This window comes from Thalassophryne amazonica, chromosome 6 (assembly GCF_902500255.1).
Source record: "Thalassophryne amazonica chromosome 6, fThaAma1.1, whole genome shotgun sequence".
Taxonomy (NCBI): domain Eukaryota; kingdom Metazoa; phylum Chordata; class Actinopteri; order Batrachoidiformes; family Batrachoididae; genus Thalassophryne; species Thalassophryne amazonica.
This window is the reverse complement of record NC_047108.1, coordinates 123,578,532-123,594,064: the sequence shown is the minus strand read 5'-3', so window position 1 is coordinate 123,594,064 and position 15,533 is coordinate 123,578,532. Positions and strand designations below refer to the sequence as shown.

Here is a 15,533-nt window from a genome sequence, read left to right as displayed (position 1 = left end):
AAACTCCCAAACTGTAATATGTAACCCTAAAAACTATATATATTCTGAATCCTCATGGCATGGGGAACAAACTGGTACCTTTTTTTAAAAGTTAAACTGAAAATTACCCCCAAAATAGCCGGCTGTGAGTATGACCAGGCAGATTAAAATTTCCAGCCCTGTATATGTGTTGGCCATCTCTGTTTATTTCATCCCTTTCTTCAGCTACTTTATGTTCTCAACTGTTAAGCACCTGACTGTCCTGTACAACCCAGTTTGCCTTCCTGTCTGAATACATTAATTTTACGTTTGTAAAATTGCAGTGTAAAATCAGTGAAATACACCACTACCTCACTTTTGATTCATTGATATTTACATTTACTGTTACCTACCTTTTGTGTGTGATTTTGTTATAAATTTGATTGCAAAACAAAGTCTGCATGAAGGACTTCAAATGTGTTTGTCTTTTAACCAAGTATTTCCACTTAGTTTGGGGAGTCCACCTCTTAAAGTTCTGCTGGACAAACTTTAGCCCATTAACTATTATATTTATAAGACATCAGCATTACAAAAACAAATGTTGGTCAAATGTTTTGATTAAAATGATTGGCATTTGGCTTATGTCTAAAACAGGTTAACCCGGGCAGCACCGGGTACCCCAGCTAGTTTTAAATAAAAGAGTCTTTGGCTTAGATTTAAAAAGTAGTGGATCAGAACACCTCAATGATTACCAGGGTTTTCAAACATACATGCACACCTTACAGACATCATTCTAATCCAATTACATTTTTTCTGCAAATCTGATTAGTTAATTGTGTGAGATTTCAGACCATATAATATCAGGGTAACGCTGGCAAAATATTCGACCGTTTCACATTTGGATGTATTACTCCGCGCCCTGACCGGTGTTCTGATGAGATGTCATTCCTGTTGACAGGCGAGCCTTCCGCGCAACTGCGCATGTGCACGCATACGCAGTATTGTTGGTGCGTGGAATTGTCGATTTATGGAATGAGACGCACAATTCGACAGAACACCAGCTGCGTGCACTGCTAGCTGTTAGCACTGTTAGCTGAGAGCGAGAGAAAGTCACGTACCAACGCTGCCACCGAAATAGGTGTATTTAAGCCACCATACGAAAGTACTGATGTGGATTCTGAGACAGAATTGCCATTTCACATTTGATGGATTACTGCCTCATGGTAAGCCTCGCCGACCGAATTGCCTACAGAAAAATAAACCGTGCAAACGATGGAATTGGATTAGAATGGGAATAGCCCCCTTGTGTCTGATGATTTGCGGACGTTCATGGTGTTATACGGTCACAAATATCCATACAGGCCAATTTGGGACGTATAACCAGCATAAATGTCCACAAATCATCAGACACAACAGAGTTATTCCTTAATTAGAGTGATTACTTCTGCTGTGCAAAATCATGATAGTGTTTCAGTTTTATTTATAAAGACAATTTAGCTAGATGTTTGTTTAAAAAAAGGGGGGGGGGAGCACAATTCTGTTTTACCCTTTTTTGCCCGCATGTTATTTAATTTTGTAAGTAAATGGCTAGCTTCCGTTTGTCCTGCATGTTTCTGTGCGCGCTGGATGGTAGCCAGTGAAGTCAACGTCCGCCATGTTGGCTCACCCAAAATATGGCTAAAGTTTACAATGACAGAGCAGCTGCTTGGGTTTTGTCAGATTCACAAAATTACAGGTAAATTCACTGTATTACACCGACTTAATACGAGTAAGCACTGCTATAAGGCGAGGTTTCTGGTAGAAGAACGTGTTTTTATTGCGTGCTTCTCATGTGTAATGACTGTAGCTGTCAGTGCAGACATTAGTAAGATTCCTATCTGCTATATTACTTTTAGTAGAACTAAAATATAGTCCACATTTTACTATATACATCTAACTAACTTAACCAATTCAAGAGAACATGATTTGCAAAGTTGCCAGACCACTGGAGCATCAGCCTCTCGTTTCATCCACTTCAGGAAGTGGCAGACAGTTTCGGAAGTGTATTTTTTTAAAAAAAAATCAAAAGGATTAGTAGGTTAATAGATAGAGAAAATAATTCCGTGTAATTGCAGTATTTGTACTCTGTGAGCTGATGAGCAGTTCTGCAGGTGCATTTCACAGAAAGACAACATTTTACCTTTTAGTTTTACAAGCTTTATTCTTATACAAGATGTTTCTCTGACAGAATGTCCAACAACTGGACAAAATATGTCATTTAGAGGACAACTGTCAACAAATCATCTTCCAAATGAGAGAAAATCTGTGTGATTAGTCCTTTTCTTAATTTAATGTGAAAAATAAAGTTTGAAAATTTGAGTCTTTAATTGCAGTTGAGGCGCATTTAAAGCTGCAGCATGTGCAAGTTTTTCTTTTTCTTTTTTTTCTTTTATTTTTGCACATTTACTCAGTTTTCATGCCCTCCTTGATAAGATTGAGCTCATAGCGCAGGGTCTCATAACGATAGGCCGTACGGATCTGGGCCACATTGGTTTTCCGGATGTCGTTGCCCTCTGGGCCCTCCTTCAGGTAGTCTTCACCCAGGAAGTGGATTTTCTCCTGGAGCATAAACAGAAACCACAAGCATGTGTTAGTACAAGTGACGAAATTTAAAAGAAAACCAAAACATTGCAAGATGGGACTATTTGGGTTTTTAGCTGAAAGGTGACAATGTTATAGAAAAAAATGACACTCAGTAAACCTGATGAACACCCAGAAGGCGTAATGTGTGCTGGAGGTGATACCTCGTGAGACAAGCTGCTCTGCAGCACGCTGTTCCTGGAGATCTCACACATGTCACAGGTACTCAGCTTGAAGACTTGAGCTGCAATGGCATACTCCTCCATCAGGGGCTCCTGTGCATGCACGCACACACACACACACACACACACACACACACACACACACACACACACACACACGCACACACACAGACCGAGATCCAAACTGAACGGAACTCCTACTTCAGGTTTACTGAGGTTCTCTGAGTTCAAGACACACTGCAGACAAAACTATCGACCAAACACTTGAGGGCAGCATAACGTGAGAGATAACAGTGACATGTACAGTGCATGCAGTTAACATTTTTGTCTGCATTTTTGAGAAGAATATCCTGTTTTCCACATATGCACCCGAATATTTAACATGCCGTCTACAAGCCGCTAAATTATTTCATTATGTATTTATTTGATGATGAAGATAAAACACATATAATACCCGTTAGAGTGCAGTATTGTCATTTGCCTTCGTGTGCGTTCTGACCTTGGTGTAGTGAAACTGCATCGGATCATCAGTAGACAGAGAAACCATCAGGCCTTTCTTTTGGAATTCCAGCAGAGGGTTTTTGGCATATTCCAGGAACAGGCTGTTGTTGCTGAGAGGGGACATAGCGATGGGAATCTGGGTCAGGTAGTACAGGTACTGCAGTACAGGACTCTGGTAAATGAAGCAAAACAGAGTGTTACAGGTTTTTACTGAAGATTGTCTAAATTCTAACCCTTGTATAGACTATATTGTACTGTATAAATCTGGAATTCTGTAAGGAAAGCAATCTGAACTGATTTCAATCGTGCTCATTCAACTGAAATGGCTTGTTTGTCTGTTATAGAAGTGTTGTGCTTACAGTAGTACGGCTTGAACCCCTACAGGGTTGTAGTCAAGTCCACCTTCCCTGAGGCCAAGGCTAAGTCTGGCTCCTGGGTGTTCAAGGTCTAGGCTGTAACCAAGTCACAACACCTCGAGGCTGAGGCCACAGCATCTGAGAATGAGTGTTGTACAAAGACTGTCGCAGTTGCCGTGGCCGTTTCTCATGGGCTAATGCATTATTTCAAGCTACAGCCAAGTGAGTCGGACACAGTCTTATCTAATCTTTAGTGTGCTTTCTTGACACAATGTGTTGGGATCACAGACATTAATGCGTTACCCAGGTGAAGGAATATAATAATGCTTGGGTAGTGGCAAGGCTGTTCCACAAGATTTTTACATGTTAATACTTGTAGACGTAGAGTGTCTATGTTTGCGTGTAGAACTGTGGTGATGAGAAAACAATGCATTGAAGTATTGTGCACAAAGACCAACGTATGCATAAAGTTACCATGATGGGCGTTTTTGTTTGTTTGTTTGTTTTGTGTGAAGTAAACAGTGTGAGAAATAGGTAAAAATGAGTGGCCTTGGCTTATTCTTCAATGCAATGCCGAAGCCAAAGACAAGACTGAGTCATTACATAGCAAGGCTGAGGCCAAAATAAATTTCTTGGCGTGATCATAGACACCAAAAATCATCTGGAAACCTCATGTAAGCCATGTCAGATCAAAACTGGCAAAATGCACTGCATTTCTGGGGAGGACAAAATACATACTGGACTATAAAGCCTTAGACATACTCTACTGTTCATTATTTTTACCATATCTGTCTTACTGTGTGGAAGTATGGGGAAACAACTACAACCCCAATTCCAGTGAAGTTGGGATGTTGAGTAAAATGTAAATAAAAACAGAATACAATGATTTGCAAATCCTCTTCAACCTATATTCAATTGAATACACCACAAAGACAAGATATTTAATGTTCAAACTGATAAACTTTATTGTTTTTATGCAAATATTTGCTTATTTTGAAATGGATGCCTGCAACACGTTTCAAAAAAGCTGGGACAGTGGTATGTTTCCCACTGTGTTACATCACCTTTCAATGTAACAACACTCAATAAGCGTTTGGGAACTGAGGACACTAACTGTTGAAGCTTTGTAGGTTGAATTCTTTCCCATTCTTGCTTGATGTACGACTTCAGTTGTTCAACAGTCCGGGGTCTCCTTTGTTGTATTTTGCACTTCATAATGTGCCACACATTTTCAATGGGCGACAGGTCTGGACTGCAGGCAGGCCAGTCTAGTACCCGCACTCTTTTACTACGAAGCCACGCTGTTGTAACACGTGCAGAATGTGGCTTGGCATTGTCTTGCTGAAATAAGCAGGGATGTCCCTGAAAAAGACATTGCTTGGATGGCAGCATTTGTTGCTCCAAAACCTGGATGTACCTTTCAGCATTGATGGTGCCATCACAGATGTGTAAGTTGCCCATGCCATGGCCACTAACACACCCCCATACCATCACAGATGCTGGGTTTTTGAACTTTGCGCTGGTAAGAATCTGGATGGTCTTTTTCCTCTTTTGTCCAGAGGACACGACGTCCATGATTTCCAAAAACAATTTGAAATGTGGACTCATCAGACCACAGCACACTTTTCCACTTTGCGCCTGTCCATTTCAAATGAGCTCAGGCCCAGAGAAGGCGGCGGTGTTTCTGGATGTTGTTGATGTTTGGCTTTCACTTTGCATGTTAGAGTTTTAACTTGCACTTGTAGATGTAGCGACGAACTGTGTTAACTGACAATGGTTTTCTGAAGTGTTCCTGAGCCCACGTGGTAAGATCCTTTACACAATGATGTTGGTTTTTAATGCAGTGACACCTGAGAGATCGATGGTCACGGGTTCAATTCCTTGCAATTGAACATTGAGAAACATTGTTCTTAAACTGTTGGACTATTTTTCATGCAGTTGTTCACAAAGTGGTGATCCTCACCACATCTTTGCTTGTGAACTGCTGAGACTTTTGGGGATGCTCCTTTTATACTCAGTCATGACACTCACCTGTTTCCAAACAGGTGTTCTTTGATCATTCATGTTGCAGCCATTCATTTCAAAATGAGCAAATATTTGCACAAAACAATAAAGTTTATCAGTTTGAACATTAAATATCTTGCCTTTGTGGTGTATTCAACTGATATAGGTTGAAGAGGATTTGAAAATCATTGTATTCTGTTTTTATTTACATTTTACACAATGTTGTTGTGGCTGGCGTGCCTGGCTGGCTTTTGTTTGTCCTCTGTTTCTGTCTTTTGGTTTTCCTTCCAGGTGGTGCGCATTTGGGACTGAGTGGCTGTGTGGCTGAGATACCAGGACCTCACCCTGATCACTTGAGGCTGATCAGGTGCAGCTCGTTCAGGACTCACAGCTGTGGTGCTTCTACACGGATTGGAACATGGTAGCATTTAAGTCTAGAGTACACAGTGTGTAGTTGCCAGAGACTCGACCTTGTGACCAGACGGGTGAGATCGTCGTCTCTAGAGCCATCTCCCATCAGTGGATGCAGAGAACGTCCAGGTTTGATGCATGGTCTGTGAAAGAGGAGGGGGTGAGGTCTCACGCTCGTCAGCACACTTCCTGAGGTACGTTAGATTTTGTGACTAACATTTATACAGTCAGTAAATGTGGTGTCCCTCACACCTTGTTATATTGAGCTGTTATGTTAGTCGTTTTAATTAGCTTCCACTGCAGTGAGTTTGTGAACAGGATGTTCCATGCCTGCAGGGTGGGAAGCTGATTAGTAATTAAGCCAGGAAGTGTTTGCTGTTTGTACACCTTTGAGCGTTCTCTCTGTGTGTTGAGTGTGGACTCACAAGATGATTTCTTCATCCACAGACTCGGTTTGTCGCGGCCACCTGGGGGGTGTCGGCGGGGTCCTTGGGTCCGAACTGGTTCTGGCTCCGGACCGTTAGCGCTGCTGGGAGCGCACCACAATCCACCACGCCAGACCGCGCACTTTTATATTTATCACATCACTGTTATGTTTATTAAACTCTGTTATCCTTTGTACCGTGCTCTGCTTATTTCATACTGGGTCCTTCAAACGCTGGTCGGTTCTCCGGGCTGCGTCCGACACATAACACAATGTATCAACTTCATTGGAATTGGGGTTGTACAAAAGCACCCTGTAGCCACTATGCATACTACAGAAAAGAGCAATAAGGATAATAAATAAAGTGAGATACAGAGAACATACCAACCCATTATTTGTAAAATCAAACGTCTTGAAGTTTATGGATTTGGTCAAATTTAAAACATCACAAATCATGTACAAAGCCAGAAACAATTTACTGCTGAAAAAAATACAAAATCTTTTATGGAACGAGAAGGTGGCTATAATTTGAGAGGAGAATTGAACTTCAAACAGAATAGAAGTCGAACTCATAAGAGAAGGATGTGCACATCAATCTGTGCGGTGGATCTGTGGAACAGTTTGGAGCTGGAGCTCAAACAGAGCACCAATATACGTTGTAAATCATTTTAACCCCTTAACGCCTATTGTCGCATATATATGCTACAATATTTGACTCAAATATGCAACATACCAAATTGACCAGTATGCCTGTTGTTGCAAATTTGCAACATACCATTATTATTATTATAACATTATAACATAAATTATTACCAAAATACCAAAATTCCTATTTATTTTTTGTGCAAAAGTGTAATTAATCATCTCAACATTATTTACCATCTACTTAAAGGCAAAAACATACACAAAACATTTTTTTATATACAGCTATATAAATTCAGGCGTTAAGGGGTTTTTAAAATAATGTACCAAAAAAAATCTATCTTAAGTGCTTACAGTGTTCACTAAAGTTAGTGCTGCGGTTCAGGGACCTTAATTTTGGGGTACCTTGCATAAATTTAGAACAAGACAAAATGGGTATCAATTTGTTCTTTGAGATGTGCACTAATAGAATATTGAGGTTGTACTCGTGGAATATACTTTTTACATGATGAATTAACCCCTTGTTTGCGGCTTCCGCGAAAAATGTAATTACCAGAAAACGCTGGGGCTGACATTTTCTGCTTTCATTTGGTGGATAAACATCCTTTTATCAATATATGGATTTATTTATAACCATTTGCAGTTTTTTTTTACTCATATTTATGATTTTATGATGTACTCTGGCATCATCTGCACCTTTTTTTATCCCTTTTTGGTTATAACGGGACTCATAACAAATATTGCCATTTTAGTTCTGAAAATGGCAACTTACTGATAGACTGTTATGATATTTTATTCCTTGGGATATCTACCTGAAAGAAATGAAATGTTTTGATAAATGTGATTATTCTTTAAAATGGTGCATTAACCCCTTATTTATTGTAGCCGCATACATAGTGAAAATCCGGAGCAATGGCCCTGCAAACTAAAATCAGAAAATTGAAGAACAACTGGATATATTGTTCAATTTACCTTCTTTAATTATCAAAAATTATCAAAAAGATTTTGATGTTGTGGAATGCACATTGGTACTGACGTGATCATTAACCCTTTCATTGCTGTAGTTGCTTATATATGGTCAACAAAATGCTTTACTAAATGTCATCAGTGTAAACAAATATGACATTTTTAAAATTCAAGACCCCATCCATAAAAATGCAAATAGCCATTTACCTTTTCTAATCTGGCACCAAATGTAAGTTTTAGTGCTACACTGATATGGTAGTTAGAGGGGGCTACATTTGAGACATGTTACCTATAAATGCGGATTTCTCTATAAAGGACTAAATATCAATACTAAGTATCTTGATTAAATCTGACTGTGTTTTGGGTTACCTGTCACCTTCCTTCCTCATCAAATAGGACAAAAATCCTATAGTGCTCAATTATATCATCGTAGATGAATAGTCTTTATCACTGATTTACATCAAGTTAGTCAGTATCTGTTACTTCATCCCCATCATCCACCTCATACAAATTCTTTCTATTATTTGGATTATGGCATTCTGAGCTACAGGAGCAGATCTCAATGCATTCAAGACCAGCCTGCAAGCATTGGCACTTCTGACCATTGCAACTTTTGTCTGTGCAGTACAAATGTGTAACATCCCTAACTTCGACTGGAGCCGACTAATTTTTGTACATAGTTGGTTGAATGGTGAAAAAGCATAATTATTGCTGCAGTGCAAAGGTTCCACATTTAAGTACACACACTCTGTTGATATCAGCAAGCTACTATTCATAGGCATTGAGCAATGACGACCATTAACTTAACCATGGATGTTACATAATAAAACAGAAACATCTAATATATGATGAATCCTTATCAGAGGTGGCCACAGTAAAAACAACAGTAACCTAGCTTGAAGCGTTCACCTCAGAGAGTTATTTTTCTGATTTTCACAAAGTGCCCCCCTATATGCCAAGAAAATGGTTGAAAAGCAATATTAGTGGCGCAGATTCAATGGACGGATGAACGGACAGGCGCCGCCAGTGGTAACAGTACCCCGAATTGCCTCGGTGTAAAAACATTGCATAGGTCGGATGATTTTTCAAGCATGTTCACTTTAATGAACAAGCTCCATAATGAGAAGCATTTATTTTAGTTACTGAAGTGAACACCAGATGTCTCTGCTGAGGTGCAACAGTTTCATCAAAATTGTTTATGATATGACTTCATCTACCTGTAGGATGATTAAAAAAAAAAGAGATTTCAGCAATATTTGTATGGGTTGCAGTAACTCATGATACCATAGGGCCTGGCAGGAGACCTCTCTCTCTAGATTATGAATCAACATCATATACACATAGTGTATGCATATCACATGTACTGCATGGCAAGCACTGAATATTATGAAACCACACTTGCTAATTTTAAGACCTACAAACTGTCATCTATTTCATGAATTTTCCTGTTTGTAGCACTTGAAATTCACCTGATATGACCACTACAAATTCCACTTTTAGGTCAAATTCTGTCAAATGTTACCTTAAATTGAGACTTCAAGGTCATCATGGCTTCACCTCATTGAATAAGAAACAAAAGACAGACAGTACAGCCATCTATATTTAATTGGTTACTCTATAATCATTATCCATTGAAGGCCATTTCAAGAAGAGCTGAAACTAGCTCTTGATGTGTACTTTGTCCTGCGAAATAAAGGGTTAATATTGAGTAGAAACCTATGAAAATGTTTCAAATCAGCAGGAAGGGGTGTACATGTCTGAAACTAAAGCAAAGGAAACATTAGATATGATTTATTTCCACCTGTCGGTGCAAAGTAGCAAACACAAACAAATGACATAAATTTTCAGAGTTTTCATGGTTGCCGCACGTAAGGGGTTAATAAACATTGTAGAAAGTAGATTTGACGAGTACAACCTCAATTTCCTTATAGTAGACATCCCAACGAACAAAAGGATACCTAATTTGTTCTAAAGTTGTGCAAGCTAAATCCATTTTTAAGGCTCTTTTTGGGTCATAGCCACAGCACTAAGTATTGAAAATGGTAAAAGAAATTAACGTTTACCAGTACTGGTGATTAATTGTGATTGTTTTCATGTTACTGTTCGTAGTCTGACAGAAATGTTTTATTTTTAATATTGACACGGTATAAATAAGTTAAAAGCTAGACAGCTTCAGCCTTGACCTTTTTCACTCAGCTGCGTTTTGTTTTTTCAGTATATTCATTATGTGCTTTCTTATTTGTTTGATTTTATCTATTCATTCATTTATTTTCTGTTATTGCATGAGTTTGCTGATTGAAATAAAACTAAATAAAATGGGGGAGGTGATGGTCTTGTGGTTAAGGCGCTGGGCACGAGACCAGAAGATCCTCGGTTCAAATCCCAGCCTGACTAGAAAATCGCTAAGGGCCCTTGGGTAAGATCTTTAATCCCCTATTGCTCTTGGTGTGTAGTGAGCGTCTTGTTTGGCAGCAGCCTGACATCGGGGTGAATGTGAGGCATTATTTGTAAAGCGCTTTGAGCGTCTGATGCAGATGAAAAAGAGCTATATAAATACAGTCCATTTATCAAATTAAGGCATCAAAAAGCCCCGAGACCTCCAACGCTGATCTCCTTTTATCAACTTTTGACACCATTAACCACCAAGTCCTCCTGTTTAATTAGACACATAAGGAACTGCCCTTAACTGGGTTGAATGCCCAAGACAGAGAAGTTATGTAAGGTATCTATCAATCGATCGATCATCCAGCTGAAACCAACACCCCAGGCTGAGATCAAGAGCATTCTGGAGCAGGCTTTCCTCTAGGATGGCTCCAAGTTCCTGCCGTGGAAAAACATCCCCACAGTATGATGCTGCCACCACCATGCTTCACTGTAGAGATGGTGCCTGGTTTCCTCCACACATGACACCTGGAATTCACGCCAAAGAATTCAGTCTTTGTCTCCTCAGACCAGAGAATTTTGTTTCTCCTGGTCTGAGAGTCCTTCAGGTGCCTCTTGGCAAATTCTAGGTTGGCTGCCATGTACCTTTTACTAAGGAGTGGCTTCCGTGTGGCCACTCTACCATACAGTCCTGATTGGTGGATTGCTGCAGAGTTAATTGTCCTTCTGGAAGGTTCTCCTCTCTCCACAGAGGAATGCTGGAGCTCTGACAGAGTGACCAACAGGTTCTTGGTCACCTCCCGGACTACGGCCCTTCTCCACCCGATCGCTCAGCTTATATGGGTAACCAGCTCTAGGAAGAGTCCTGTAGGATCCAAACTTCTTCCATTTACAGATGATGGAGGCCACTGTGCTCATTGGGACTTTCAAAGCAGCAGAAATGTTTCTGTACCCTTCCCCAGATTTGTGCCTCGAGACAATCATGTCTCGGAACTCTACAGACAATTCCTTTGACTTCATGCTTGGTTTGTGCTCTGACCTGGACTGTCAACTGTGGGACCTTATATGTAGACAGGTGTGTGCCTTTCCATATCATGTCCAATTAAATGAATTTCCTCAAATCTCAGTATCTTTGACCAGGATTTGTCTTTTGACCTGCATATTAGAGAAGCAAGTACTATATGGGCCCTGAGGCCCATTTGTGCCAATGCTGATCCCCGAATTCCTTAGTGTGACATAAATGAGAGTCTACTACTACTATATTTTACAGAGGTGACTCGAAATGCAAGTTTTCAGTTGTGTAGCATTTGTGTTCCAGTAGATTTGTCTATAAAGCTATCAAAATCACTTTATTAAAAAAATTGTTATTATGACTGACCTTCTTAAGGTTGAGTCCGTGAGATATGTTGTCGGCAGTCATGAAAGCAGCCAGCAAATGTGTGATGGCACCAGCCTCACCACAGTGAGGCCTGAACATAAATGTGTTCATCCCCCTCTGTCTGAAAAACGTCAGTGATAGACCAAGATATCAGAACACAGGAAGGACTTATAGGGTCTGAAAAAATGTACTTTCTTTTGTCAAATATGCATGAAAGTAAAAGGTGGAGAAGACAAGACAGTACGGAGAACTGGTGGAAGCATTATGGATGGTAATAAAGTGTTCATAACGTCAAGATATTCCCAACTTTGCAGAAAAACTGTGTTCTAAAGGAGATTTCCAGTGTGTGCAAGAAAGATTCCTACCTTCGGAGCTGGTTGAGTACAGCGATGTTGGCATACATGTAGTAGATGTAGTAGGTGTAGGAGGGGTTCTTGGCGATGTCCCACTGCTCGGGCCTGGGGCTCTTAGTGGAGAACATATGACCACTGTGCTTGGACTCATCATCCACACTGTCGAAACCTGTCACCTACACACAAGTAAGTCCTGGATTAAACTCTCAAAGTGGCATTTTTACTGGTAGGGTCATGGTGTAGGCTACCAGATGGTTCAACTCAGGCCCAGAGCTACATACTTCTCAAAACCTAAATTGTCAAAATGCAAAGTGCATTCTTCATTTCTTTTTGGATGGAACATTCAATGTATTTTTGGGCTCAAGCTGTTGTGGTTGACCTTACCCACAAATGTGTTTCTGTGTTCCACTCACATGTTTAAGGAAGATGCTGAGGTCTGGGTTGGATTGTGGATCGATGGTGGCCTGGAACACGGGAAGGAAAATGTTCTCCAACATTTTGCCAAAGTGGGGCACAAAGTTCCTGCTTCTGAAGATGTCACTAAGAAAGAAGAGGGATATGACATCATCATGACGTGTCGAACACAATAAACAGGTCAACGTGTATTACACAAACAGAACTGAGAACTTACTAGATCCTGGGTACTTGAATCATCCATTTGAGGTTTGGAGAGTAAACTCTGTGCTTAACAAACCAGCTGGAAAGTTTGTTCCACTCATTGGCATCGCAGCCGTAGATGGACAGGCGAGGCTCAGCATACTGGTACTTGGCATCCTCTAGGTCACTGGCTACTTCCTGGAATATGGAAAAAATTGTGCTTACTTCAATTTCAGTATCTGTTAGTTCACTGCTACAGAACATACAGTGCTTCTAGAAAGTATTCACAGCGCTTGACTTTTTCCACATTTTATGTTACAGCTTTATCCCAAAATGGAGTAAAAAAAACATTTTCTACACACAGCATCCAACAGCGACAACATGAAAAAAGTTGTTTTTGTTTTTTTTGCAAATTTATTAGAAATCAACAAACTAAGAAATCACATGTACATAAGCATTCACACAATACACTCAGTACTTTGTTGATGCACCTTTGGCAGCAATTACAGCCTCAAGCCTTCTTGAATATGATGCCACAGGCTTGGTGCACCTATCTTTGGGCAGTTTGGTCCATTCCTCTCTGCATTCCTCTTTGCAGCACCTCTCAAGCTCCATCAGGATGGATGGGGAGCATCGGTACACAGCCATTTCCAGATCTCTCCAGAGATGTTCAGATTCAGGTCTGGGCTGTGGCTGGGCCACTCAAGGACATTCACAGAGTTGTCCTGAAGTCACTCCTTTGATATCTTGGCTGTGTGTTTAGGGTCATCGTCCTGCTGAAAGATGACCCGTCGCCCCACTCTGAGGTCAAGAGCGCTCTGGAGCAGGTTTTCATCCAGGATGTCTCTGTACATTACTGCATTCATCTTTCCCTCAATCCTGACTAGTCACCCAGTTCCTGCTGCTGAAAAACATCCCCACAGCGTGATGCTGCCACCACCATGCTTCACTGTAGGGATGGTGCCTGGTTTCCTCCAAACATGACACCTGGCATTCACGCAAAAGAGCTCAATCTTTGACTCATGAAACCAGCGAATTTTGTTTCTCATGGTCTTAGAGTCCTTCAAGTGCCTTTTGGCAAACTCCAGGTGGGCTGCCATGTGCCTTTTACTAAGGAGTGGCTTCCATCTGGCCACTCTACCATACAGGCCTAATTGGTGGATTGCTGCAGAGATGGTTGTCCTTCTGGAACGTTCTCCTCTCTCCACAGAGGAATGCTGGGGTTCTGACAGAGTGACCGTCGGGTTCTTGGTCACCTCCCTGACTAAGGCCTGTCTCCCCTGATCACTCAGTTTAGACGGCCGGCCAGCTGTAGGAAGAGTCCTGGTGGATCTAAACATCTTCCATTTATGGGTGATGGAGGCCACTGTGTTCATTGGGACCTTCAAAGCAGCAGAACTGTTTCTGTACCCTTCTCCAGATTTGTGCCTCGAGACAATCCTGTCTCAGAGGTCTACAAACAATTCCTTTGACTTCATGCTTGGTTTGTGCTCTGACATGCACTGTCAACTGTGGGACCTTATATGTAGACAGGTGGAAAACAGGATGCACCTGATCTCAATTTTGAGCTTCATGTCAAAAGCTGTGAATACGTATGTCATTTCTTAGTTGTTTTCAATAAATTTTCCAAAATAAAAAAAAAAACAAAAAAAACACTTTTTTTACATTGTCATTATGGGGTATTGTGTGTAGAATTTTGAGGAAAAAAAATGAAGTTCCTCCATTTGGAATAAAGCTTTAACATAACAAAATGTGGAAAAAGTGAGATGCCGTGAATACTTTCTGGATGCGCTGTACAATTTTATTTTATTGTTGGGAGTCTAAATTAAATAGGACAGAGTCAGTCTGGATGTCTTCTATATACGTACAATGTTGTGTGGGCCGCTGAAGAGGAGGTACTGCTGGCCCACCACCACCAGAGGGCGCCCTGCCTGGAGTGCGGGCTCCAGGCACCAGAGGGCGCTGCCGCCTTACAGGAGCAGCCGGGGTGACAGCTGTCACTTATCACCTACAACAGCTGTCACCAATCATCTGATCTGCAGTGGTATATCAGCAGGACGACATCTCCACCTCTTTGCCAAGATATCGCTCTACCTAGAAGGTAACGTACTCAGCTGACTGTGTTTTTGACAGTAACCCTTTATTACTTTTGTGTGTTGAATAGCAGACATTCTTCCAACGAGAGGTGGACGTGGTTTTGGTGGATGTGGTGTGAACGCACCCACATTTAACTGTTTTTGTTCCTCGCCAGCAGTACCAGATCCGACACGCGGAGGCAGTGGCCACCTGGGAGTTCGGGACTTGGCGGCTCCAGTATTCCCGGGGTTCGGTGGCGGAGGAAATCGTGTGGTTGCGGTTCTGCTTTGGACAGACGTCTCTTATCTTCGAGCCTGCCCACGTGACACATTCTTGTGAATTGACCTCTTTGTCTATTGTTGTGATCCGTTGTGTTTGTTGTGCCTATTCACAACAGTAAAGTGTTGTTATTTGACTTCCTCCATTGTCCGTTCATTTGCGCCCCCTTTTGTGGGTCCGTGTTCCTACACTTTCACAACATACAATTCATCTGAGATGTATTTTGTGTGGCACTATATATATTTCAATGGAATATAAATAAATTTTTGAATTGGACCTGCCAAATATATTTATTTTGAATCAACCCCAGCCTTCTTTAACTAAGTTTTTCACTTTCTAATAATTGTTGTGGTAATCCCACGGTGGTGAAGAAGATTGTCACTCAGTCGATTCCTCGATGAGATG

The 15,533-nt window shown here is 41.0% G+C and overlaps 1 protein-coding gene across 2 annotated transcripts in view; it reads right to left on the bottom strand.

The window, feature by feature from the left end:
- Positions 1–2,392: 2,392 nt before the first annotated feature.
- ampd1 overlaps positions 2,393–15,533 on the bottom strand; it is a 39,658-nt gene continuing 26,517 nt past the window's right edge. For both annotated transcript variants that reach the window (XM_034173343.1, XM_034173345.1), the window contains 7 exons: positions 12,808–12,971; positions 12,590–12,716; positions 12,189–12,352; positions 11,824–11,944; positions 3,259–3,432; positions 2,742–2,852; positions 2,393–2,556 (listed from right to left, as the gene is read on the bottom strand). In XM_034173343.1, coding sequence (XP_034029234.1) covers positions 2,401–2,556; positions 2,742–2,852; positions 3,259–3,432; positions 11,824–11,944; positions 12,189–12,352; positions 12,590–12,716; positions 12,808–12,971 — 1,017 coding nt within the window. In that variant the 3' untranslated portion in view covers positions 2,393–2,400. The remainder of the gene's footprint in view (positions 2,557–2,741; positions 2,853–3,258; positions 3,433–11,823; positions 11,945–12,188; positions 12,353–12,589; positions 12,717–12,807; positions 12,972–15,533) is intronic.